This window comes from Mustela nigripes, chromosome 3 (assembly GCF_022355385.1).
Source record: "Mustela nigripes isolate SB6536 chromosome 3, MUSNIG.SB6536, whole genome shotgun sequence".
In the NCBI taxonomy this organism is placed as follows: domain Eukaryota; kingdom Metazoa; phylum Chordata; class Mammalia; order Carnivora; family Mustelidae; genus Mustela; species Mustela nigripes.
In genome coordinates this window covers 183,526,641-183,553,934 of record NC_081559.1, presented here as the reverse complement: position 1 = coordinate 183,553,934, position 27,294 = coordinate 183,526,641, and the positions used below count along the sequence as shown (strand labels likewise).

Here is a 27,294-nt window from a genome sequence, read left to right as displayed (position 1 = left end):
ATTCCAAAAGGAAAATCAGGGCCAAATTTGACCACCCCCAACACTGAACTCATTCACTAGACCCTAGGAGAATCCATAGCCAGAACTAAAGATGCCACTTGTATCTGAGCAAGACTGACCTCAGCATGCGAGTTTCTGTCTTCCACCTCAGGAAGCTGCATCATCTTTATTTAATTCTGCAACACTGAGCCTCCCTCTGCAGCGTGAGGAATTTATCATCTCAGGCCTCAGATTAAGTGAAAAGAATTTTTTTTTAGCTAAAATAGTTACGTATATACATTTCCATAAATCATTTTACCATAAATTAGGAAGAAGTCTACTTCCTCTGCCTAAAGCAAGAAAGATTTTAAGCGACAATTCTTGACAGTGCCTTCTTCCAAGTAGTTCTGGAACCTCCTGTGCCTATCTTGGGACTCAGCGTACTGAATTATGTTGACAGATCATCTCCTGCCCTGGAAAGTGAGGTCCTTATAGGCAGATCCTGTACCCCCTTTATCTCTCCATCCCTGGCCCAACACAATGCCCAGCATACAGCAGGCACTCAATACACATTCCAGAAGAACGCACGTGGATGCCCTCGGAACACCCTGGGAGGGTTCCCATCAGCGTGTGTTACGCAACTACGTGTTGACTCACCAGCCTCATCCGTGAAGGGAGACACCATCTTTTATTTAATTTTATACCTCGTATGTTTGGAATATCATGACTGCCCAAAATATATTTTGTACGAAAAAAAAAAAGAACTGGAGGATACAGCAAACAAAAAATAAAGCTTCATTGTCTTTGGCCCCCTTACACTGCGTGGATTTACTTAGATGGCTCTTTGAGTTGGTGTCAGAGGGTTACATCCACTGTATGTCCCAGTCATTCCACACAGGGCTGAATTTCCATCACGAAGTTGCCATAAAGAGAGGACAATCGAATGAAGGGTTTGATAAGCAGGATGCTAGTGGGGCTGGTCACAACAGTAACAGCCTCTTCCCTCACCCAAGCCAACTAGTTATTCCTAAGATCTCAGGTCCAGTGCCCCTTCCTACAGGAAACTACCCCTGGTTCTCCAACAGCAGTCGTGGTGTTTTCCTTCAAACACTTCATTTTGTATGTTACTGTACATTCACTGGTGTGATCTCTTTGGCAAGTGCCTGACTCTTCTGAAAGTTCCATCAGTGGCATCTGTTTTGTTCATTATTCTATTCCCAGGACCAAGCGTGCTGTCTTCCAGTGAGGTGTTCAGTAAATCAGTACTGAATGAATGAATGAACAAATGAATGAGGAGTGAATAAGCAAACTGTCACTCTACGCTCAACTCATACTGGACCACATTTGCTCATTCTTGGTCCAATGTTCTTTCTCCCAGTACCAGCCATTTTAAATATTGTCTTTTATGTGTATGTAGGGATTGAGGTTTTCCGTGAACCAATCACTATGACCCGCCCTCCCGTCTGTTCACATAGGTGCTGTGCCGGCAGGTGGCCTATCCAACATCTTGGCTACCTCATAAAAGAAAGCGGGAAACTCTAACCCAGTGTTTGTTTGTTTCTAAACCAGTGATTTTGAAACACGCTTTCTGTAGAAGACCATTTTTTTTTTTAAGATTTTATTTATTTTATTTGACAGAGATTACAAGTAGGCAGAGGGGCAGGCAGAGAGAGAGAGAGGAGGAAGCAGGTTCCCTGCTGAGGAGAGAGCCCGATGCGGGGTTCGATCCTAGGACCCTGGGATCACGACATGAGCCGAAGGCAGAGGCTTTAACCCACTGAGCCACCCAGGTGCCCCAGAAGACCACTTTTAAAATCTATATCCAACAAACTGTAGTATATCCAAACAATGGAATATTATTCCGTGATAACAAGAAATGAGCTGTTAAGCCATGAAAAAACATGGAAGAAACTTCAGTGCAAAGTGCTAATAAAAGAAGCCAATCTGAAAAGCCTACATCTTGTACGACTGCAATGACAGAACATTGGGAAAACTGTGGGGACAGTAAAAGCTGTCCAGGAGTTCAGGAAGGGACGAACAGATGAAGCACGGGACATTCTTAGGACAGTGAAACTACTCTCTCTGACCCTGTCATGTGCATACATGGCATTATGGGTTTGCCAAAACTCATGGAATGTCTAAGGAATGAGCCCTAATTTAATTTATGGACCTTAATAATAAAGAGTATTAGTTCATCAATTTTAACAAATGTACTACACTAAAGGAAGAGAAATGAAAGAGAAAAAATAAAATAAAAGAGAAAACCCTGGAGTGGAGAGGAAAAGGGGAAACATGGGAACACTCTGTAATTGCTGCTCACTGTCTGACCCTATAAATCGAGAAGTGCCCTAAAAAGTCACTACTTTTTTTAAAAATCTGCATCCTAGCTGGTCACTCAACATATAAGACTAGATGGGTCCTAGCTGAAGTAGGAGTGCAGTCCTTCCCACTTTCTATCTACAAACTCATCTCAGACCTCACCTTCCTCCTTGTGGGTCCCTGAGATACTACTGTGGCTATGCAGTTGCATGAAACCTTCCGTTGCTCTGCCTAACCCCCCAGCTCCCATCCCCACCCCCACACCCCAAGTATGTCCTAAATAGTCTGACCTGATTCCCTGCTCTGAAGTCCAAGCTACTGTTTTGCAGTCCAAGCTACTGCTCTGTAGCCCATGGCTATATTAGAAAGGCAGGTGGTCTCCTGTGGCTTCTTATAGACCTTAGCACAATTTACCTGATTGAAATACTACTCTTCTCACTTTGGCATTTCCATTAGAGTGGCTGAGAAATCCCAATTTCGGCCCAGGCATCTCCCACAAATGTCTACATAGGACTTGTGGGTATGAGAGACCGTGGAGGAGTACAGACAGGACAGAACAGATTTTGAACTGGGTATATGTGAGGCCAGACAGTTTTCATATTCCAAAGTCACAGCCAAGACTCCTCAGCAGTCCTACTTATAAACACACCCCGACTGCTAACAAAGAATCCAACAGAGAACTCAACAACCCCTTGAAGGCAAACCAGAACCTGTTAACTAAACGTGGTGACACTACAATTACTGGCAAATGTTTGCTGGGCAGAAGGGGAGTCTGTGAAATGCTGCAGGGCACGGAGACAGTCAGGAGCCAGTTCCACCAATTAATGGAGTGCTTCCGAGTAGCAGTTGTGTCTGGGAGAGTTTCTGAAATAAGCCCTGGCTGCACCAGCTGAGGTCCCTGGGAAGGGGGGGAACAAACTCACTCTCTCCAGCAGCAGGGAGGCAAGAAGCACAGCATCACCATCGCCATGGCTACCCAGCAGAGCCTGCCTCAAAGCCTTTCAGGAATCTCTGCTATTTGTGGAAACTGGATTGCATTCCCCAAAGACCAGCATTCCTCCACCCCATGCACTTTCTCTTTACTTTCCCTCACTCCAATTAAAAAGGCAAGAGTGGACACTTGTCCTCCACTCATGCTGGCGACCTTTCATGACAACTCACCTGGAATGCCCCCGTCAGAGGCCATACATCGCAGAATCGATCCCAGCAATTTTCATTCCCATGTATTCACAGGCCATCATGTGAAACACCATTAGCATACTCCTGAATTCCTAACGGGATTGGAGAAAGAAAAAAAAAAAAAGATCCTCATTGATGTGACCAATGTGCCAATTAGGGACTGAGGTCTTTCTTCTTTTGCTTTTCTGCATTGTCATCTGAACACAATCTCAGGCATAGGTGAGTGACAAGACAATGTAATTGCTATTGTATATTTGCCACAAAGAACGCCCAGTTAGAAACCTTCCCACTGGGGCCAGCAGTGGATGTTAGTCTGCATTTTTTCAAATAAAATAGGGGAAATGTGTAAATTGGTTAAGAGTTTTGGGAAAACAATAGAAACTGAATAGAACCGACTTTCTCAGTCACCTAACAAAACAAAATAAAAAACATCCACAGGAGTCTGTGAGGTTTTCTGTTCAAATGTCCCTAGTGGGGCACCTGGGTAGCTCAGATGGTTAAGCATCTGCCTTCAGCTCAGTTCATGATGCTGGAGTCCCGGGATCTGGATGGAGCCGTCCATCTCCCCACATCAGACTGCTTGATCAGAGGGGAGTCTGCTTCTCCTTCTCCCTCTCTTCCTCCTCTGCTCATACTTGCTCACTCTCCCTCTCAAATAAATAAAATCTTTAAAACAAGCCAAAAAAAAAAAAAAAAAAAGGCCCCTAATGTTGTCTGTGCCCATACATTTTCTTTTCTGGCCACTATATCTCCATTATTCCAGAAGAGACACCATTTTATTTTTAGGGTAGCGTCTCCAACATTGCTTCTTTTGCAACCCTGATCCAAATATGCACTTCTAGTGGGATATGCCAATAATCATATCCTAATTACTTAGCCACAGGAAGGGCATCTCCCCAAAAGCAGACCAATCAGAGTTCTTTCTAGGAGCATACAGAATAGAACTGAAGAGAAAAGGCCTTTTTCCCTTCGCTGGGAAACTGAAAAAGTGATTTCTGGAGCTGAGGGCATTTGTGGCTCCAGGGAAAGCTTTTATCTAAAGCAATGAAGAAGACATGCAGAGAAAAGCAGACATGATAGGGAGAACCTGTGGACATTCAAGTCCTTGGTTTAAGGTACATGGGGTAGACTTAAATCATGTCTCCTTCTATCCACAACCATCATGAATCATCTGGCCCCAGTTATGCCTCATGAGGGATATCAGAAACGAGCAGAAGAACCATCAAGTTGAGCCCAGCCCAAAATGACGGTACAAAGAGTAGCAAATGAAAGGGTGGCTGTTTATTTCAGCAAGTTTTAGTGTGGTTTGTTGTTCCACAATAAATAACTTGTGGGTACCCGGGACCTTCCTGATACCATGTAAAGAGGTGACAGTAGCACAAGAAACCATGTAGAAAGAAGAACCCACATATCTCAAAGATCCCAGCTGTCCCAGCCAGCTGGCTAAGGTCACAGATACAACACTAAACCCAGCGGACACCACATGGAGCATATGTGAACCTCACACATGAGTTGCCAATCCACAGACTCATAAGCACACAGATGTTTATTTAAACTAAAACTTTAGAAGACACTCAGAAGCCACCTGTCTTCCAGATTTCCCCCAATCTGCTGTGCGAGATTGTTCAGTGCATTCCTAATATCAAATCACTCCTCTTTCCTTGACTGAAAAATCTTGATTTTGTGTAGGGAGGCAATGTATCACCTCTAAATGCTGTGTCCATTTCCCTTGCAGCTAGATGTGGTTATGTGACACAGCTGAAGCCTTTAAGAAGGATATGACAATTGAGGAGGCAGACCACATCTCTTCCACTTTCCACCTTCCTTATTAGAATACAGATGTGATCACTGGAGCCACAGCAGCTCTTTTGAGATTGTGGGTTTGAAAAAAAAAAGAGAGAGAGAGAGAGAAAGAGAGAGAAAATAAAAAAGAATCACAGAGATGCCATACCTGATTTTGTTGAAGAAAAAGAAAAAAATGGTCTTAAGACACCTGCTTAAAGTGAGCTGTTTCACATAGCTCAGTTAGATCTTCGGAGAAATGGGTTAGATATCTGAAACTGGGGGCACCTGGGTGGCTCAGTGGGTTAAAGTCTCTGCCTTTGGCTCAGGTCATGATCCCAGGGTCCTGGGATCAAGCCCCACATCGGGCTCTCTGCTCAACAGGGAGCCTGCTTCCTCCCTCTCTCTCTGCCTGCCTCTGTGCCTACTTGTGATCTCTCTCTGTGTCAAATAAATAAACAAAATCTTTAAAAAAAAAAAATAACTGAAACTGGTGATGGGAAGAGTCCTGATCAGTCCTGATCCCCTGGGGAGTCCTGTGGTCACCTCTGCATGTCATACCATAGGATGCAAGATGCACTGCTTCCCCTTTCTCTCTGGCTCACATGTAAACACAAAGGCATTTTCCTCTTTCACCTTAAAATAAATAAGATAAGTAGATGTTTTCAAAAAGTATTTCTTTAAAACCCAAAGAAAAACTCAAAGAAAACAACTACAAGAAATATAAACAGCATGAAATTGCCCTGTTCCCATCACATTGGATCCTAAAATCACCAGCTAAGCTCTATGGATCCGACTCCAGTCTCTTAATAAGGACAGTGGTTCTCAAAGAGGAGTCACCAAATCAGAAGCAGTCAGCATTACCTGAGAACTTGTCAGAGATGCAAATTTCCAGACCCCACCCCAAACCTACCTACCAATCCCAAGCTCTGGGGGCGGGGCTATCCCTAAGTGTTTGAACAACACCTTCTGGTGATTCTGAGGTAGTCAGTGTTTTGGAGCCACTACTTTATGATAAATATTTGCCAACATAGTAAGACAATAAGCTCCCCACCTTTTCTTTAGGGTAAAGCCTAGGGTTTGATTCGAAGAGAATTTGGTGTCATATTGTGATCCTGCTGTATTAGCTGTGATATCTGGGGCGTCCTGTGGTCTTCATTTGGTCCACAGATAAAATGCGATCATACTTTTTAGGATTGTTTAAAATGAAATGAAACCTGCAAAATGCCTGCCCATAACCTGGCTCAAGGCAGCTATTAAATAAAGTCAGCTGACTCTCTTTACAAAGTCTGCATCTCAGTCCTGTTGCCACAGCTCAGTCCAGCAGCAAATGTCTGGTATATGCACCCAAATTACTTTCAAATATAAAAAATAAGTTCCCCGAGTCTAGTTCAAATCCCCCAATACTTCTAAATACACCCCCTTCAGCGAGGTGTCAAGATGGAGGGTCCTCCTTGTATTTTAACCGCTTTGCTAGAATGACTGGCACTAGTCAGGCCCCGGTGGTCTGGCCTTTCCAGACTGAGACCAGAGGAACTGCCACCCCCTAGGGCATCTCCGGCCTCCTCACTTCCAGGATCCTTCCTTCAGTGTCCTTCTTTTCGATGAACCCTAAATGACCTTTAACCATATCCTAAATACTCAGAGAGTTAATCATACTCAGAAATAATCATCTGCTCAGAGGAACCAATTCAGAAACAGCTGAGGAGGGCAAGACAGACCCTTGACCATAGTTTTTTGTTTGTTTGAGTTTATTGTTTTTTTTTTTAAAGATTTTATTTATTTATTTGACAGACAGAGATCACAAGGAGGCTGAGAGACAGGCAGAGAGAGAGGAGGAAGCAGGCTCCCTGCTGAGCAGAGAGCCTGATGCGGGGCTTGATCCCAGGACCCTGGGATCATGACCAGAGGCTTTTACCCACTGAGCCACCCAGGCACCCCCGAGTTTACTGTTTTGAACAAGGAATCTATATCCATGATTAAAAGATTCAAATATTATAAAAGAGGAAATTATGCAAAGTTATTCTCTTTTGTACTGCTGGCACTTAGATCCCTACCCAGAGACAACTATGCTTACCAGCTTTTTGGATAAACTTTAAGAAATAGTCTATATATGGAAAAATCGTGGAAAAAAAAACTATATATATATAGTAAGATATATATATGTGTGTGTACATATGCGTATGTACACACACATACATTACCTTCTCTGTTTTCCACAGAATGTAATATATTATACACACCGTCTGCACCAAGAATATGGAAATCATGGGCAAAGGGAGATTAATAAGAGACCTTCATGCTCTTCGGAGTCCTATATGGGGAAGCCAGAGAGTTTGGATGATATCATCTGCAACGTAGAAAAATCTTATTCTGTGTCTCCTGTGTCTCTGGCTACAGGCAGACACTCTCTTGATGACTGTACCCATGTATGCATAAGTGTGAATACTTGTGTGCCTTACTCTGCAAACACACAAACAGGACCACACCCATCTTTTGGAATCACTGTTCTCTGTTACACACCCGCCTGGTCACTCATCAGTCCCAGACTGGACTTCCAGCCCCTGGGATGAATTGCTGCTAGAAGGCCCTGTACTGACTGGCTCCCTGTTCACTTTTCTCACACCCAAGACTGTGTAGCAACATCCAATTTACTGGGGGGACTCTTACTTGACATTGCCCAAGCCTTAAAGCCCAGTCTGCCTAAGGGCACATATCCTCCTCCTGCATTCCTGACACTAGCTAACAAAAACTGATGGGATCTTAATCTGTTTCTCCCCATATTTACAGATGGGAAAAATGGGGCCCAGGCCTAGGGCCAGGGAAATCCCTAAAGGATCATGGATAGCAACACACCCTGGAATCAGGACTCTGGGATCAGCTTGGGCAAAGAGACTTTGGATGTCTAACAGTAGTAAGTCCTAATCCTGGGTTCACTACAGGAGACCTGTGTTTTCCTCATTCTGGAGCCCTTGCTGGAAGACCTGTAAGGTGCGATAATAGTACTTACATATAGAATAATTAGGGTTATAAAACAAATATATGCAAAACACCAAATAATGTGTACTACAGAATAAGCATTTGCCAGATTTTAAGTGGTGCTCCCACATTTCTTAGAGGTTCACCCTCCGAACTCTAGCTTGCTTTCCTATTTCTGTAAACATTATTCAAATACAGAGAGTAGCTCCTGCATGGGGGATACAAAGATGATCAAAGATGATGAGAAGTGGAAGGGGTGGCAGAGAAACCTAGCTAGTTCCCACACTCCAGGGAAAGCTTCCTTCTGTGGAGGTGTGATGAGGCACTCTGGGAACGCAGAAAACTTATCTACCTGCTGTTGACAGGATAAAGGGCAGGGTCTGTGTCTCTGCTGGACCAAGGACAAGCATGGGGCGAAATGAAAATATCCATTTCCAGCCATATTTCCTCTGTGAGCCCACAGAGCTACTCAATGGCACCCCAGGGTCTCTCAGGTTTTTTTTTTTTCCCAAATCCTATAGCCTGCACTGTGGGCACTTTCATTTCTGGGCTTCCAGATGCACAGGAACACAAGAGTCTCCCTCCTCTGCAACAAGGCATGTCCTTCCACCTTTCACACTCAGGCCCCTGCATGACCTCTAGATGAAGACTCCGGAGAAATAAGCCTCGGAGGGTAATTTGTCAAGCACGGCATTCGGCAGCGGGGCAGGGAATCTTTCCTGACTTCTGCAGATAGGAGCTCACATCACAGCATGAAATTTGTTTACCCTTATCTTTGCACACAAGAACAAATTATCCCACCCTTGTTATAAATCCAGCAGCCCTGCATCTGTGAGCAGGTTTCCACGTAAATCTCCGGCAAACACTCCTTGGCTGACTGTTCACTTTGTTTGCTGCCTTTCCCTGGCCCCAGCTCGTGGGACTGTTAGTCTCACCAGTGGGTACCCTGGTTTTCTTCTGTAGAGATAACAGAAGAAAAGAAAGAGAACAGCCAGGGTCACGTTCGCCACAAAAACCCCACCACCTACAGCAGAGCAAGGATCCTCTCTCCCAGCTGAACTGCCGTGGCTCCATGGGCCGCCAGAGAGATCCACCAAGCCACAGGGAGATCCTGGAAGGCCAGATCTTACCAGCCTAGAGGGCCCTTTGCAGACTCACTCTGTTCCAGACAGTTAGTATGAACAGATGGTCCCGAGTCAGGTGAAGAATCTGTCCAAGTGGATTTTAAATGGCCTCAGCAGTCATTTAAATAATGTGGGTCATGCAGGGGAAGGGGACCCCTCCGGACAGATAAGAGATAGGTGCCCATCAAAGTAAACATCCTTGGGCTGGATCCTTAGACCTCAAAGAAAATAGGATGGCTTAGTGGAAAAAAAAAAAAAAAAGTCATTAACCACAGCAACAATAGCTACAGATCCCTTACCTTACAGCACAGGGCTCCATGGGGCTCAGGGCTAGGGTCCCTGAGTGTAATTCTCTGGTGTTACCCCTCCAGGTGTATGACCCCACAGTGCCCATGGTAGTTCACAGCAGAGGGGGGCGCTGTTCAAAGTAGGGACCTGAAGCACAGAAAGGTTAAGTGAGATGTTCAGGGTCACACAGAAGTAAGAGGTAAGAGCTTGATTCAACAGGCCGTCAGACTTCAGAGCCTATGTTCTAAGATAGTGCTTCCTATGCACTAACACACACAAGAAGCTTCTGGTGACCTTGTTCAAATGTAGATTCTGACAGATCAGAAAAGAGCCTGAGATCCTGCCTTTCCCACAGGCTTGGCTCCCAAGTGAGGCCCACGTGAGGCCCATGAGGCCAGGTCAAAGACCACATTTGAAGGGAGGGCAGTCCAGCCCAGCAGTATAATGTGGAAGGGGAGTGCCTCTGTTGGCCTGCCTACTCTTGTTACTTGTCCAAAGAGAAGGAAGAACAAAAATCGGGAGTGAGCTCCTAGAAATGTCGTAACTCAAATCTAGTAGCAGAAGTTAAGGTTTGTACAACATTTTATTATTTTTACTTCATCTAGTAATTTTATCAATATTATTTTATAAAGGTATTGCACATAGCAGTTAGAAATTATAAACAAAACAAACAGCCTAGTCCTGCCCCACAGAAAATTTGAAAATCACTTCTCAACACTACTACACTGTACTGATTCCCTCACAAATGGGGAGTCTAGGAGCAGGATGTGTAGGAGCGTCTGTACCACCTCTGTTCCACTTCCTATAGGTTCCATTTTCTTGTGGGTTTGAGGCAGTTCATCTGCCTCAGTTCATAGGCTGCCATCCACAAAACCCCTCATGTAACGTGAATTCTGTTCTGTCCCATCCTGGTTTGGGAACCTCTGCCAATTCACTCAGCCCCTCTGAGGCTCCTTTTCTTCCTTCGTAGGAGAAAGCCCACCTACCGCATGTGAACAAGGGTATAAAGCATGCACAGGGCTTAGCACAACACTTAGAAAGATCACTGGCAATCAGTAAAGAGCAGATACAATCATCATTGGGGGGGAGAACTGCAATAAATAAATTCATACCAGGCAATCATTGACTCCATCTGCATTTTCAAGAAAATGCTCCTGACACTCTCCTAGGCATTGGGAAGGCAAGAGGATGCATTTCTCTCAACAAAACTGAATTAATTTCTTTTCAACTTAGAAAAGTTGGCACCCAATTTCTCACCAAAGTCTGCAACAAAAGTGAAATTTTAATCCTAACCACTAGGCAAGAACAGTGCCCCAAGGCACTGCAAGATGTCTGATCATCAAGCAAAAATGTAATTATTTTCATTCGGCTGCACTGCAGAAACTTAGGCAGATAGGTGAACTAACAGAGTTTAGAAAGATTTTCAATAATAAGGCATAAAACAAGGCAGGTTTTATTTAACCTTCAGTTAAGCAGAAAGCCAGCTAAGGAGAGATGCTCAAGGTGGAGTGTTCCTAGTTAAGGGTTGTTAGATTCTGCCTGTAACTCATTTACATAAAGACTCAGAAGGCAAGAGCCTCTGAGGTTTGTGGACAACGGAAGGAAAGCAGCTGAGGACATTATTGGTAAATGTTGATCAAGCCCTTGACTCTTTGGGGCAGGAATTTGTAAATCACTAGGTGAAGGAAATTTGCCAGGTGGGAACAGGAATCTTTCTGACCTCACCAAAATGGCAGACTTCTTCATGCTCAGGTTTTGTTGGTGTCGTGTTTAAGTGCTTACAGGGATGTAATGATTCAGTACAGCACACTGAAATCCATAGTTGGCATGTCCCCAAAAGTCTAATGACTCAGACCTTCCCTCAGTAATAAATTCATTTGTCAAATTAGTCAGGGACCCCAGCTTGTTTCTTTCTCCCTCTCCCTGGGATATCTAGATACAGAGAGTTCAGGTTCCTTTTCCTTATGGGGCCATCTTCTATCTGTCTGTCTCTGAAATCAGTATGGGTGTGCTGAAGCCTAAGACTGGTCTGATACCCTTGAGCTAGATGCTCTGGTGGAAGCCCACATAGAGGAGGAGGAAGAGGAGAAACAGCTAATGGCTGCACTTTGCCTTTGCCTTTGCACTTTGCCAAGAAGCCCCTTCCTGTTGTTGGTCACATCAGTGGGAAAATCAGTGGCTGGAGCACCAGGGACCTCGGTCCAGTGAGGCTGGGTCCATATCCTGTTGGTTGGCTGATTTGCCACTTTATTGTTTCACTTTCCTCAGCAGTAATATGGGTATTAGAATCATAACAGAACCTGCCCTGTGAGGTTATAGGAAGGGTCAACCAGGTAATGTTTACAAATAGCAAGGTACCTAGCACAGAATGAATTCTCCTGCTATCTCAAGAGACAAGACTTTATCTTTCTGCTGGTTCACAGTGAAGAGTAGCATAATATGCTACCCCAAAAGGCATTGCTTTGGCACATGGATTAATTTAAGTTGAAGGCAACTGAGCAGAAGCAGATACAAGAAAAGCTCTCTGTCCTTCCCCTTCTGCCTGAAGACAGAACATAAATAAATGCCCCTTGTTAAGGTGCCCCCTTCCACACTTCCTGTACCATTGGAGATAAGATGGCATAGAGGAAATTTCCATTAGTTTACCATTAGTTTCCCCATATATTTGCCTTCCCACAATTTGCTTTCCCTAGAAGTTCAAAGGCCTTTGTCTTGTCACTTCTCTACAAAATTACTGCACTTTGCTAAAATGCAAAAAAGCCCAAGTTGCAACCACACTTTTGATCTACTCATCAGCAAGGGCTCCTCTATATGTGTGTGATACACACATTAATAAGCTTTTATTTGTTTTTCTCTTGTTAATCTGTCATTTGCTAGTCTAATTTGAGGACTCCAGCCAATGAACCTAAGACAGAGAAAAATTGTTTCCTCCCCTACAGGAGCTATGTACAGAGTGATTATAGCTTCTCCAATTTGCAAAAGCTTGGTAAACATAACTTATATACTTATCCTTTTGGCTCAGTCTCTAAATATCCCTTTTCTGGCATCTCCAACTGCTTTTAGGGTTCTTAAGACAAAGGCTTAATTCTATGCATTCATTAATCCATTCCTTAAAAAATGCTTACTGAACATCTCCTAAGCTGTTCAGTAGATGCTGGTTGGTGTGATGGAGGCCTGAGCATCTAGAGGGCAAGGATCAGGTTTTGGCCCCTTTGCACAGCACGTGAGAACGCTGGATGGCACAAACTGGCATTCAGTAAGGATGCCTGGTACAGGACGGGCAGACACAGCCGCTGAGTGCTATGAGCAGTGGTGCACATTCACCCCCAGCCACAGAGTCCAGGGCAGGGCTAGCCCATGGTTAAGTCCTCCCTGTGTAGAGGGAGAAGTGGATCCCAACCTTTGCTCCTGCAGTCTCATCAGATAACTCACTCATTCACTCAAGCGGCCATCAACCCCCAATGCCATGAACTTTAGCAAAATCCTTTCTTGATATCTGTTCCCCTGAATAGGTCCTTACTGACTTCCTTTTTTTTTTTTCCCCCTTTTCTGTTCCCCCCCTCGACCCACTTTACTCCACCAGCTTCTTTCTGATTCCATTCTATACCTTCGTTTTGAGAACGGAACACATACTTGAAACTCAAAATCACTTTTTCAAGAAATGCTTCTCCTGAGTCACAAAAATGAGAATATCAGGCCCATCCAAAGAAGGGTCTGTTTACTCCATGCATAACTGTTAAGCTTCTACCATGTGTATGACACTATAAAGGACATAGGGGATGTAATGGTGACACGTCAGTCCACCCTCCTTGAGACATGGGCAGCGATGAAAGAAGCAAATGCAATTACTATTGTAATAAATGCTTCATAGGAAACAAATGCGCTGAGGAAGGTCAAGGTGGGTAATAAACTCGTTAGCAAAACCCCCTCTGAGGACTTGACTTAATTGGAGGCATAAATAATACAGAGGATTTAACTTTCTGAAGAGTGGAACTCCAGAACACTCCAGGCCCAGCGAATGGACATATCAAGGTCTGAGGTAATCACATGCTTGGCGTGGACAGGAAACCAAGGACTGGCGCAGCTGGGCCGTACAGAGTGCGCAACTGGGAAACTGGGAGGACATGAGGCCGGAAGGGTAGTTAGGAGTCAGCTTCGTGAATGAATGCGAAGATGGAATGTGGCATATGAAGACTAAGGAACTCAGCCATATTGGTTACTGTCTGGCCCAGCAGGGTGGTGGAGGTCACCCCTACTCCGTGGCACTATCTCGTGTCTGATTCTTGACTCTGCAAATCACTATTTGTGTTGCCACGGGCAAGATGCTTATGGATAATAAAGCCCAGCTCACGGGTGAGGCTTAGATGAGTAAATACACATAAAACTCCTGGAATGGTGTTATTTATAGGAAGCACTTCACAGATGTTAGCTGCTACTATCTTAGTTGTTTATTACCACTTGCATGAATTCTTCATCATTTGAGGTATAATCCTTAAGCTCAAAGACTCAGAAACCCACCTCAGCCAACCCACGGAAAGTGTTGGGACTTCAGTGGGACTGAAGCATAAAGCCAGGCCCCCACCTCTCTTGCTGACTGACAAAAAGAAATAGAATTATCAGGTCAATTTGAACTCTTTATAAGCATGTCTTCTATAAGTCCCCAAACACCTCTCAGGAGGTCACTTCATTGGTAGGGAGTAGAACATGTGAGGTAATGTTAATGGTGGGTGTCCTGGATCTCTAAAATTATGTTTTAACCCAAAAGATCTAAGATATTATAGTTTTAATGTGCAATCACTTGGAAACAATTAGTAAGATACTTTACTTTCCTACCATATTGTAAAATTGTTGAGCATTTTACATTTACAACACATTTCGTTTCAGACTGGCTACATTTCAGGTGCTCAACAGCCACACAAAATTAGTGGCTACCGTATTGAACACAGCAGATCTATAATTTCTTGGTGAATTTAGCTGTGTTAACCCGGCCTCCACTTCTTAACCCCTCTGAAATTCAACTATCTAGGATAATTCCTGGCACACCACAGGCATGTGTTAAATTTTTAAAGTAATTTTCTCATCTCTAAATTAAGAATAATCCTAAAATGTGTCAAACACTGTTCTAGGAGCGAGGGATACCTCCATGAACAAAACAAGAATCCCTGACTTTGTAGGGCTTATACTCTAATTAGGAAAGGTAATAAATGAAATAATATAGAATCCTAAAAGGTAGTCAGTGAGTTGAATAAATGATAGAGAAACTGAACAGCAAAGAAGAATAAGGAGTATATATGGGAGGACGTTTGGAATTTTAAATAGTGTTGCCAAGGAAGGCTCACCAGGAAGCTATCATCTGAGTCAAGACTTAGCACACCATGAAGTTATCTGGTGGAAAAGTGTTCTAGGCAGAAGGAATAGCAAATGTTAAGGCTGTGAGAGAGAAGCATGGCCACCATAGCGGAGGAACAGCAAGGGGCCCGTTGTCTGGAGATGTGAGTGAGGGGGTATCAGAGAGGTAACATGGAAGACAGGCCAGGGCTTTGGGGGCCATTTGAGGGATTTGGGCCCTTCCCCAAATGATGGGGGAGCGACAAGGGAGCTTTGAGCAAAGCAGTGACCTGGCTTGGCTCATAGTCTCTTGGGATTGCTAGAGGCTGCTGGGTTGTGCAGAGCCTACAGTGGGGTAAGTGTCCCCATGAGGTTCCCTTGGTCCCAGGCCTAGAAGTGGCTTGGGGAAAGCAGACAGAAATTGACCAACCAGATTTGTTAAGTCTCATGCCCCCAATCCTGGGTGGATAGCCCCCCCTAATCTGTCCTGCAGAAAGCCATGCTGAACAATGCTGTCTTCCTCCCTCATGTCTGCTCTCCTTCCCTGGAAGCATGAAGAATGCCCAAGGAAAGAAAAGGAGGTTGGGTTTGCCGCGCTGAAGCTTTTCTCATTATTGACAGCCCTGTCTCCTCTCTAAATATCTCACCCTCCCCTTTTTTTGCACAAGAAGTGCAAAATAAGATTCTTACAATTTAGACTTTTTTTGAAATCTCTACATTTGGATTTGCAGATATGCCAATATTTGGATTTATAGAGCTGTAATTTAAGCCGGTCTCTCCCCTGGAACCGCCTGGTGAAATGCATCTTTCATGAGGCTCATGCAGGAGCCCAGCTACAAGCTCAGACTCCCGAGCACAAATCAAACTCTCCCGTTCAGCATCAACAGTATGTTGTCAGGGGCCTCCCAAAACAGCAAGGATCGAAGGGGACAGGCCTCCGTGTTTTCCCACTGGTGAGTCCTCTTCTAGAAAAGGATTAAAAGGCTCCTCACAAGTTAGCCACAGGACGAAGGGATGGAGAGCTAATGGTTTGGTGTGGGCGTTCCAGCCCCAGACCCCTTCTCAGGGCATCTCCTCTCCATGCCCACCCACAGGGCAGCCTAGCTCTGGCCCAGCCTGCCTGAGACAAAAAGCAAGTCAAATACAGAAGCCGAGGAAAAGGATCGCAGTCAGTAGGGGCGCCCGGGTGGCTCAGTCAGTTAAGCCTCTGCCTTCAGCTCTGGTCACGATCCCAGGGTCCTGGGGGCACTGGGCTCCCTGGTCAGCGGAAAGCCTGCTTCTCCCTATCCTTCTCCCTCTGCTTGTTCTGTCAAATAAATAAATTGGGGGCGGGGGGGGGGGGGAGGATGCTGCTGAGCAGCCTCTGTGATTCCTTCCTTAATCTGAAGGTCAAGGAATAATTCAGTTAAAGGGCAAAAGTCTTTATGCAGGTTTTAAAGCCCAAGACAGCCAGGCTGAGAAGGTGGGGAGGGTAGTTGCATGCCACCAGCTCTCAGAGGAGAGAGAGGCCCAGTCTTCACCTCCTGGGAAGCATCTGATTAAAAAAAGAGAAAGAAAAAAGAATATGTGCCCAAAGCAGGTTATTTGCTGTCTGCGTATGTAGTTGCTGCTGTATGTGTCACGTCAGCTGGAGATGGGGGCCCTTTGTGAGCTAAAACACCTGCCTCACCTGGCTTCCCTTTCCTCTCCATTCCACGCCCCACCCCCAGCAATGCTCCAGAGAGGGCAATGACCATGATGGGGAAGTGCCTGTGTAGGGCAGCCAACTGTCCCAGATGGCCCAGGGCATGCTAAAATCAGGGTAGTCCCAGGCAAACCAGGACGAGCTGGTCACTCTACATCCAGAAGACACACCAGCCCCCTGGTCCAGGGACTGGCCCATGTCTGCTGGTGCCCCTGAGCCTGCTGGAGGCAGTGGGGAAAGTAGACTTGGAATCAGCCATATTTGGATTTGAAGCCAGCTTGTCCTGTTCCAGTCGGCAGGATGCCTATCCCTAGGCCTTTGGGGGCTTATCTGGGAAACCAAAAAAACAGGATTGTATGGAAATTTAGGAAGACCGGGCCCACAACCAATGGCTGGCTTTTTCCTCCCCATAGTGAAATCATCGTCTGGCTCTTACACGTTGTGTGAATAATGCCTGGTGTCTCCATAGGCTTCAGGATTTCTAGCTTGCTTCCAGGTACACCGTCTCACTGGAGGATTCACAAGTGAGACAAGCAATATCATCAGCCCTACTTTAGAGACTGGGGAAGGGGGCCAAATGGAGAAGACAGACTCCAAGGTCATGCCCCTGGCAAACAGAATATCAGCCCACATCACCTGTTTCCATTCTGCTACTGCACATCTCCTACAGTTTCAACAAAACCCCCAGCAGTGGGGAACAGTCGCAGGTAAGTGTGGGAGTTTCCCAATACAAGGAGGTATGAAGGAACCTGTTTTCCAGCAAATTCACTTAGCTATCTGCCGCCATGGGGAGCCTGGGGCCCAACCCCGGGGACCAGGCAGAGTTCCAGACTGCCTAATCAGATAATTCTGCCCTTGTGCACCTGTTTTGTACATTCTTGGAGTGAGCCATTCAAATGACAGCACCTGCAGAGTCAGGGCTAGTGCCCTGTCAGGTAGAAATGTCGATTCTCGATTATTCCCCACTGCTTTGGACAGAAGACTGGGAGAATGACTAACTGGCATTCAACACAGCTTGCTTTTATTGAACGTCTCCTCCAAGGAGGTGTGTGGGATGTGACACTTGGGTCATTGCTGGGTTGGGGGGATGAAGGGACAGTGTGGCTGAGAATCCCAATCCAAGGAACAGGTCTCCAGCGAAAGGCTGCTCTTGGGGGGGATGGTGCCTTCAGGGGCGGGCTTCCTCCTTTGTCTGCCAGGCTCCATTGGTGCAGAATGCCTTCCCTCCTACCGCATGGCCTTTTACCAGACCTGCTTCCTCTCCAGTCCATTTTCCAAGGGCAGCCAGCTTGAGGACCTTCGGACCTCAAAGCCTCCTACCATTCCGACTGCACCTCCCATCCCAAGCCCTCATTCACTGGCTGATTTCCTATTCCTGAGCATCCCAATTCCTTCCCATCTTGGTTGGGAATACAGAGGGAATGCCAAGGCCAGCTCATCCCAGTGCTAGCTTAAATTTCTCTTTCTCAGGAGTCCATCTCTGGCCATCTTACCCAAAGTAGGACAAACCACCACCCCCACCACCCAGCCATAGTTAATCCCATTACCCTATTTTAATTTCTTTTTTTTTTTAAGATTTTATTTATTTATTTGCCAGAGAGAGAGAGCACGAGCGAGCACAGGCAGGCAGAATGGCAGCAGAGGCAGAGGGAAAAACAGGCTCCCCGCCAAGCAAGGAGCCCGATGTGGGACTCGATCCCAGGACGCTGGGATCATAACCTGAGCCGAAGGCAGCCGCTTAACCAACTGAGCCACCCAGGCGTCCCCCTATTTTAATTTCTTCATGGCTCTTGTCTCTCTCACAAATTCTTCTTCATTGACTTCTTTGCCACTTGCCTCCTCCTATCAACGTATAAATGCCATAAGGGAAAGGACTTTGTCTACTGTGTTCTTGTCTTTATCTCTGGAAGACACTAAAACCATCCAAACTCAAGTATTTGCCAAATCTGAAAGAATGTGTTTGTCTCTACCTAAAACAAAGTGGTTGTGAACACAAGCTTAAAGTCAAGGGGACCTGTGAGATCATCCCACTTGCCACCTGGCCTCTCTGAACTGAACAGACTAACAGAATCAAGAACTCACTGGCAGTTGTCATTACTAATCTAGAGTTGTGTCTCCCTCAGGAGTCCAACACCCCTGATGGCAGGCATTTGGGAATTTACTTGTGCCCACATGCCTTCAAACTTCCCCTGGGCATCCTCTACTTCCCCTTCTTTCGGGACATGTCATACTGTCCTAAGAAGTCTACTTATTTATCTGTCTCCTCCACTACACAGAGCCTCATGGGGACATGAATACCTCTAAAACCTAGCATGCTGCCTGTTGAATTTGTAGAATGAATGTGTGGTATATAAGACAAGTAGGTACCTAGTACATCTTCAAGAAATATGTTTTGAATCAAGCTCTCTCTAAAAATGACATTTTAAATACATGAATTAAAGAATAATACCAAGTGGTATTTGACCAAGGGCTGAATTACATACAATCAAGTGATACAATGTGTAGGATAGAACTTGAATGGCCAACAGAGAGATCAGAGATAGCCAACACAGAGGTTCCCCAGGCCAGCCAAGGAACTAGGGTAGTTGAGGTGGGTAGGATGGGATGGGGGCCAGCTGGAGTACACCTCATTTCCAAGGCAATGGCTGCTTAGTTCTAGCTCCTTGTTGCCATCACAGAATGTGGGCCTGATGGGCTTACATAGTTACCTTTTTCAAATAAAGTTGAAAATCTAACTTTGAGACTTCCCAAGGCTCCAGATGGTTGACAGCTAATTTAACTTTAAATTCATTAAACGATTATTTGAGATGAGCAAAGAATGCTTGAGAGCACTTATATAACCTCTGACCGATCAAGAGCCCCAGGTGACTGGATGGAGGTTGGGCCCTAATCAGGAATTAATGGAAGAAGCTATGCAGGAGGCAGGTTATCAATATGGCCCAGTATACTGCTAAAGCCTTCATCAAGCACTTATTGAGCACTTATTACCTACCAAGCATTGGGATATAAAAATGACTCAGAACCTGATTCCTCTGAGACTTTTTGCTCAATTCAAGAAATGCTGTTGAGCCATGATCACATAACCGGAACGCAGCTCCTCAAGACAAGGGGACAGGCACCTAGACAAGTAGGTGTTGTTTCCTCCTCATTAGATCTTTGTCCCAGAGTGCTGGAAGCAAACTGTTCTACCTCCCTGTCCTTCTGTGGTTTCTCCCATCCCCAGCCACCGTACCCAGTACCAGCTGGGGCAAAGTGGTCTACTGCTACTGACACCCCCCACAAAGGTTTCTCAAGCTAACAGACATGGAATGACTCACCATTCCCTCTGTAAGCCTAACCCCTCTCTGTAAAATGGGTACCTCCATGAGCTCACATGGTGGTGACACACAGCATTCAGGTAACAGCAGCACCTCAACGTGCCTGAGGCTGTTTAGAAAATATTTTAATTTCGTCTGCACAGCAGGCACACAGAAGTCTCTTTTTTGGCCTAACTTATACTGTGATCTTGGACTTGCTGAAGGACTAACTTCTATCACAGCCCTGCCAATATTGATTGTTCGGGCTCAAAAGTACGTAAGTAGATTGATTTTTTTTTTTTTCCTCTCAAACTAAAAAGGATCGCAGTAGTGTTAGTATATTTCTGTTTCCACTGGTTGGTATGCACACTGAATAAATAATAGTGTTACCTGGAAAATTTTAGTTAAAAGAAACAGTGACGGAAAACAGGGTAGAAGAGGTCTTAAGTTGCATTCTTAATTCCACTACAAATTAGTCTGGTGTTCCAGTGAATGCCTGAGCTCCACCCCCACTCCAATCTATTGTTTTTTAAAAGACAACACTAAGGTAACCTGCCTCTTAGGTAAGGAACAAAATAAAGGGAAAAGCAAAACACACACAGGCAAATACAAAAAATGAAAAAGCAAAATCAGGTTGGTGGGAGCAAGTGTCCCCTTGTGATGAGGTTAATAGGCAACACTCCTCTCCTGTCACTTCTTCTGTAAGTCAGCAAGGAAATACATCCACCAGAGGCCTCAGCAAATTTGTTCCTAATTTAAGGTCAATTAGATAATCCCTACATCCCCTATTCTCAAGAAAAACAATGAGAGCAAATGCTTCCTCTAACTACCAGGCGACCTGGTAACTCTTGAAACAAGAGGTTATGAAATCTACTTTGTGCTAACTTCCAGGGACATGTACTAAAACAGAGCGCAGGGCTTGGAAGCAAGCCAGCAACTAAGACTTGGTTCTGTTTTATACTGTTTCCTTTCTGTGAACTTTTCCCCCCACCGGAAAGTTTCACAGCACTCGTTCCAGAAACACCTCTGAACTGAAACGCTTCTCCGGCTGTCCCAGTAAAAAATTCTTTTCTGCGACCTTTGGTAAGAAATACATTCTAGGAAAGAAAAGAAAAGAGCAAACGTCTGTTTACTACCTAGTGACTATTCGTCTCTCTCCAGGTCTCCGGGGGGCGGGGGGGGGGGAGGGGAGAGGCGAAGGGGGAACAAAACAAACGCCAAAACTCATTCCCTCTCTCATCTCTACACTGGCAGGGGGCGTATGCCTCCCAAAGTCCTTTTAAAGCCATCAGCTCCGAAAAATACGAACTGAGCAAGCATCGAGGACCTCCCAGAGCAAGCCCCGGTTCTAAGAAGGCAAGTGGGATTCCCTTAAGCGAGCGCAGACCCCGTCGTTTAGGGTACCAGGAAGCCCGCCCTTGATTACTCACCAGCAGGATTTAAATCAGCTCCGGCGCGGGGGCGTGGCTTGGGCGGAGCTCCGCGGACCTGGTGGGCGGGGAGGGGGCGGGGATCCCGGAGGCTCTGCGCCGTGTGGGAAAGACCTGGGCTCCGGGAGCAAGCGTCTGTCTCTTTAAATGCCAGGGGCTGCGCTCCCGCCCGGAGAGCCTGGAGCCGGATCTACAATCCCGTCCCTCCCGCTCCGGCGCTTGTTGCTCGCCGGGTCCGAGCGGGAGCTGCCGCCGCCGGGCAGCAAGGCTGTTTCCTTCTCCGCCTTCTCGAGCCCCACCTCCCCCGAGACCAGGTTGAGGGGGAGCAGCAGCCCCAGCAGGAGGAAGGGGTGCGGTGTAAACAGGCATTGCTCCCCACCTTCAAGTCTTGGAGCGCTACGTACCCGCGGGGGCAAGACATGCTTCTCTCCCCTCTGCCCAGCCTTGCTGCCACCGGCGCCCGGAGAGGAGGGATTGCGGATCCCACACCTGCAAACTCACCGTAGAAGTCTCAAGGTGCGGCTGGGGGGAGGGAGCCAATTCCCCAAGGCCGCCACCTCTCTGCGGGTGAGTTTTCGCAGGTAACCCGAACCAAAGGGCGGGCGAGCGCGCGGGGGAGGGGCGGGCGAGAAGGAAGGAGAAAGCGCCGCAGGTGAGCCAGGTAGGGCGGCTCACCTGCACCGGGCGAGCTGGGAGATCTCCGCCGGTTTCCCCGAGGATGGAGGCTTGGGAGCCGTCTCGGGGGCCGTTCGGACCCTGGGGTGAAAGGAAGGTTAAGAAAAGGGGATTGGAGTAAAGTTTCTTTTCTTTCCCCCTCCTGCCTGGGCTTGGCAGGTAGGGCGCCGGCGGAAGCGGTAGGAGCTGCTGATGCAATGGGCGTTTGCCCGGGCGAGGTGTAGTGTTGGGGGCGGGGTAGAGCTAGGGTTGCCCTGCCTCCTGAGACCGTGACCCTAGAGGTGGAGAAATGAGGAAAGGCTCACCATATCCGAGCTTCCCTGTAAAATGGCTCCAGGTGTTCGGCTCCCAGCCCTTCCTTCTTTTATGAAATCCTTTTCATGGAGGGGCTCCTACATTGCTTCCTTGCTTTCCTCTCCCAACAGGTGGTCTCCGCCCCTGTCCGGGGACCCGTGCCAATGACCCTAGTGGTGGTTTCGCTTTCTCGCCTCTCGGCTGTGTGAACGTGTATCTGCTGCATGATGGGTAACCAGGTGGAGAAACTGACCCACCTAAGTTATAAGGAAGTTCCCACGGCCGACCCCACCGGCGTGGACCGGGACGATGGGCCCCGCATCGGGGTCTCCTACATCTTCTCCAACGACGACGAGGACGTGGAGCCGCAGCCGCCGCCCCAGGGGCCGGATGGCGGCGGCGGCGGCGGCGACGGCTTGCCCGACGGCGGGGACGGGCCACCACTGCCGCCGCCGCAGCCCTACGACCCGCGACTGCACGAGGTGGAGTGTTCCGTGTTCTACCGCGACGAGTGCATCTACCAGAAGAGCTTCGCGCCGGGCTCCGCGGCGCTGAGCACCTACACGCCCGAGAACCTGCTCAACAAGTGCAGGCCTGGCGACCTGGTGGAGTTCGTGTCGCAGGCACAGTACCCGCACTGGGCTGTCTACGTGGGCAACTTCCAGGTGGTGCACTTGCACCGGCTGGAGGTGAGCAACAGCTTCCTGACGGACGCGAGCCAGGGCCGGCGCGGCCGCGTGGTGAACGACCTGTACCGCTACAAGCCGCTGAGCCCCGGCGCGGTGGTGCGCAACGCTCTGGCACACGTGGGCGCCAAGGAGCGCGAGCTGAGCTGGCGCAACTCGGAGAGCTTCGCCGCCTGGTGCCGCTACGGCAAGCGCGAGTTCAAGATCGGCGGCGAGCTGCGCATCGGCAAGCAGCCCTACCGGCTGCAGATCCAGCTCTCGGCGCAGCGCAGCCACACGCTCGAGTTCCAGAGCCTGGAGGACCTGATCATGGAGAAGCGGCGCAACGACCAGATCGGGCGCGCGGCGGTGCTGCAAGAGCTCGCCACGCACCTGCATCCCGCCGAGCCTGACGAGGGCGACAGCGACGCGGCGCGGACTACGCCGCCTCCGGGGCGCCCCCCGGCGCCGGGACGGGAGGATGAGGCCCGGGAGGCGGCGGTGCACTGAGAGGCGAGCTGAGTGCGGAGTCTTGAGAGGGAGCCTTTGGGACCAGCCGCCGCTCCCCCTTGACTCCTCTCACTCCCTCCTTCAGTACCTTCCAGGCCCCATCTGGGCTCCTGGGCCATTTGGAAAAAAGGAGAGTTGGCAAAATGTGCAGCCAGCTGTGGCTTGAGCGTGTTACCCTGGACAGAGGAATAAGAGGGAGCAGGTAGGAGCACTGGGGCCGGTGCGGGGGTGGGTCACTTCTTGCCTGTCCTCTGGATCTGTCTTCCTTTCTGACGTGGGCCAAATGGTGGACTTGTCTGACACTTCATTTTTGCTGTACCTGGGTCCAAAATCGACCCTTCCTAGGCCCTCGGGGGTGGAGGAAAGTTCAGAGTACCTGTGCCGCCCTTGCCTCCTTCCTGCTTCCTCTCCTCCCCTGGCCTTGGAGGGGGCCCTGTACGGAGGCCTGGGAGGGTTTGTGGCTGCGCCCTGCCAAGCACCGGCAGCCGCAGATCTGCTACCTCCACCCCCCCCCCCCCAGGGCTGTGTGTGGGATGTGGGAGGCCCGGGTGATTGCTGGGGTGTAAGATTGGAGAGACCAGGCCTGGGTCTGGGAGCAGCAGACCACAACCCAGCAGCCCCCTGTGAGGTGTAATAAATAGTTGGGTCAACTTGGGCAACAAAACAAAGACTTTGCTACCTCCCCCTCGCCCCCCACCCCCAGGTAATTCATCTTCTAGAGCTGGCTTCTGGCGGGAGTCTCCTGCTCCCTCCTGTTTGAGCCACCACTTCCCAGGTTCCAAGTAAATCATTGTCACGGGCCAGCCAGGGGAAGGATTCAATTATGATTCTGTTTTGCCGCCTTTGTTTCTGGCCTGCTTTGGTGTAGGCGCTTGGATCCCCGTTGTTATGAAAGGAGGGAATGGCCCTTTGTGTCTCTGATCTAATTAAACCTGCTGGGCTGTGTTCATCCGCAGGTCACACGGGGTTGGCTCCTGCCACCCCATAAAGTATTCACTACAGAAGCAGCCAGATGGAATTGCCCTGGCAGAAATTAGTTAATTTCTCACCCATCACCTAACCCCCTTCCTGAACAGTGAAGGTAACCTTTTGAAAACTATAGGGCCTGTGATTTTCTTTCTTTCTTTCTTTCTTTCTTTTTTTTTTTTTTTTTGGCCTCCTGGGTTCCGGTCCCATCCCCCTCACTCACTTTTTTTTTCTGCGGGTGATAAAATCTTAGGCTTGAGGTCTATTCAGTGATAAGGTGTTTGTTTTGCTAGCCACACCTCATGCAATTTAAATCAAGACGCTAAGTCTTGTTACACTGCAGCAGTCTCTTTGTTTCTTGGAGAACCCCCCAGCCCCCGCCTTCAGAGTGATTTTGCAATTAAGAGGGGTAACAGCCATCACAAATTAAATGCCACCTGGTAGAGTCAGCACCGAGTCTGGTGACAGTCCTGAGGCACAGGTTGGTGGTTGTGAGATCTGTCGCAGCAGGCTGGCCTGTACTCTTTGGGTCTGCCACTGATCTTGTTTCCTGTACTGTGGGGCTTCTAGAAATTTTTACAGCCCATCTCTTGTCTTTAGGCGAGCCCTTGGTTGATGTGTGTCCTTGATTTCACAGTGCTGCTTTGCCTCAGATTGACATTGCTAATTCCGTCCCAAAAGTTTCGTGAAGTTTTCCTTTCTTTGGGGAGTCATTTTAGAGGACACTGAGCAAGTCCTTTTTTGAAGGAATTATTAAAGTTGGAATGGAATCCTATTTGAGTTGTCCTATATTGCTGTGGACATCCTTGGGCCTTCTCCGTGGGGATTTCTAACTCCTGCAACAAGACTTGAAGGATTTCCTTGTATACTTTTTTCAAACTTGGAAGTTGATGCCATAATTTTTAAAAGCCTAGACTGTCGTAGCACCTCAATATGAAATAATTTAATTTTAGGGGCATTAGCTATGTTCCCTGTTCTCACAAGGATCACCAAGCAGGTCCTGTCCCTTTGCTAAAGATGAACCACACTCAACCCTAGTCTGGGACTTTGGAGAGAGATGTCTGTCACCTGTGGGAAATATAGATGTAGTTTTCATGTGTAGTATGCTCTCAGCTTCATGTTTATATTCTCTTGTTCATGGAAAAGCCAATCAAGGTAAAAGACATTGGGGAGAGCCTCAGATATCCAACAGATTTGGGTTTTATTTTGTTTTGTTTTGTTTGCTTAACATGGTAGTTGAAAGACCAGTATGCAGACAGCGAGCGGGGATGCCGGTCCAGCAGTTCTGGGCTGGCTAGCCAGCTTAGCTCTCCGCCCCCCTATCTCTGGTGGCCTCCTTTGCCCTCAGTTAAAAAGTGAATGTCCTTGGTCACATGGAGGTACCCCAGTGACTGTCTTGTTACAAAGGAACTGCTCCTTGTGGGAAGTCTCCACTTGAAGGAAGAACTCTTAATCCACACCAGTAGTAGTATTCTGCCTCTAGAGAAGAGGTTTCTGAAAATGAACTAGAAGAGGAAGTCCACCCACTGCAGAGACTGCTTTCCCAATTCATGCAAGTATTTTTACTGGCTACCGGAGGTGTGAAGTATTTAATACGAAGAATGATTCCATTGGAAGTTGTCTTAGGGCTCTCTGAGGCTCTAACGTGAATCGACAGCCCAACAACGGAGGCTGCAAGCAAGGGGAAGCCGTCAGTGCAGCTCTTTCCTCAAGGTGGCAGTGTTGCGGATAAGTGAGTTTTCAATGTCCAGGCTACGGCTACATCTGGCACTTTAAAAAATATATATATATATTTAATAATTTTTGTTTCTCCTTGGGAATAAGACTTTAGAACTATTTTGTACTGTGAATTATGTATGTTCTCTGAAAGAAAAATTGATTCTAACGTTCTTCGGAAGCTGTGGCAGGGATAAGAAAGACCCCGGACTGGAACACCTACTAAACGTAATGAAACAAATTCTATTTTCTTACTTGAGCAAATATTTTATTGAGACTGCTTATGTATGTCAAAGGAGCCCGCAACATCAGCTACACAACTTTTTGTATCGAAAGAACTCGTACTTTTTGTAGCTTTTATTCCACATGTAATTTAAAATGACTTTAGCACTAAAATGCCTATAGAAGAAGACTTGACACCAGACCTTTAAGGAAATTTTTAGTTTTTATGAAAAATGACACTTCAGTGGTTAACCTTCTCGTGTCTTTGGTGCTTCTGGCCCTAAGAGCAGCACTAGACAACACGACAACCACGTGGAAACATATTTTTGAAAGCAAAACTTTAATTTTATACGACATATGCTACGGAGAGTGAAGAAAATTAATGACTAACCGTTTTCTATTTTTTTCTTTCTTAACAAAATGGAATCCACTGTGTCGAAGACTCTTGATATTAATGTGATTGTCTAACCATTTTTTAAAAAATAAATTAGAATAAAATCTATAATCACGGTCTTCAAATGGTTTTGTTTGGGAAGTTACATTTGTGAATTTTTTTTTTTTTTTAAATCATGGTAACTATAAACTTGACTGGTTCATTCAGATGTTCACTATGTTTTGTTCTTAGCTGTAATTTTTGTGACCCATGGAGAATTACATTGACTAATATGGTAAATTCTATGTCTATTTTATTTTCTAGTGAATTGTGTAAACTGTATTTTTGTTGAAGAATGTATGTTAAATCAATGTTACGTTCTCATACCACTTCTTGAGAAGGAGGTTCTGATTTGAAATTGTATCATTTCCTTCAAAATGAAGGGCGGTGTTTAGTTAAATAAAAGATTGATGACATCTTTTGAA

The 27,294-nt window shown here is 46.8% G+C and overlaps 1 protein-coding gene and 1 long non-coding RNA gene across 7 annotated transcripts in view; one reads left to right on the top strand and one right to left on the bottom strand.

Moving 5' to 3' along the window:
• LOC132014300 (uncharacterized) overlaps window positions 1-21,476 on the bottom strand; it is a 27,901-nt gene extending 6,425 nt beyond the window's left edge. For 4 of the 5 annotated variants that reach the window (XR_009403275.1, XR_009403276.1, XR_009403277.1 and 1 more), the window contains exons 1-3: window positions 21,389-21,476; window positions 9,662-9,797; window positions 3,460-3,569 (exon numbers count right to left, since the gene is read on the bottom strand). This is a non-coding gene — a long non-coding RNA (uncharacterized LOC132014300). Of the gene's footprint in view, window positions 1-119; window positions 227-3,459; window positions 3,570-9,661; window positions 9,798-21,388 lie in introns of all 5 variants that reach the window. The other variant, XR_009403278.1, reaches the window with a different exon arrangement.
• Window positions 21,408-27,294, top strand: LRATD2 (LRAT domain containing 2). 2 transcript variants are annotated; one of them, XM_059395157.1, is made up of 2 exons: window positions 21,408-21,969; window positions 22,489-27,294. In XM_059395157.1, the coding sequence occupies exon 2, from the start codon at window positions 22,582-22,584 to the stop codon at window positions 23,530-23,532; it is 951 nt and encodes a 316-aa protein (XP_059251140.1). In that variant the 5' UTR covers window positions 21,408-21,969; window positions 22,489-22,581; the 3' UTR covers window positions 23,533-27,294. The 2 variants fall into 2 exon arrangements, with proteins under 2 accessions (XP_059251140.1, XP_059251139.1); XM_059395156.1 differs by having other exon boundaries at window positions 21,409-21,955.

Excerpts from the sequence above, each read along its gene's own strand:
- LRATD2 (XM_059395157.1), top strand. The coding sequence starts at position 22,582 with ATGATGGGTAACCAGGTGGAGAAACTGACCCACCTAAGTTATAAGGAA.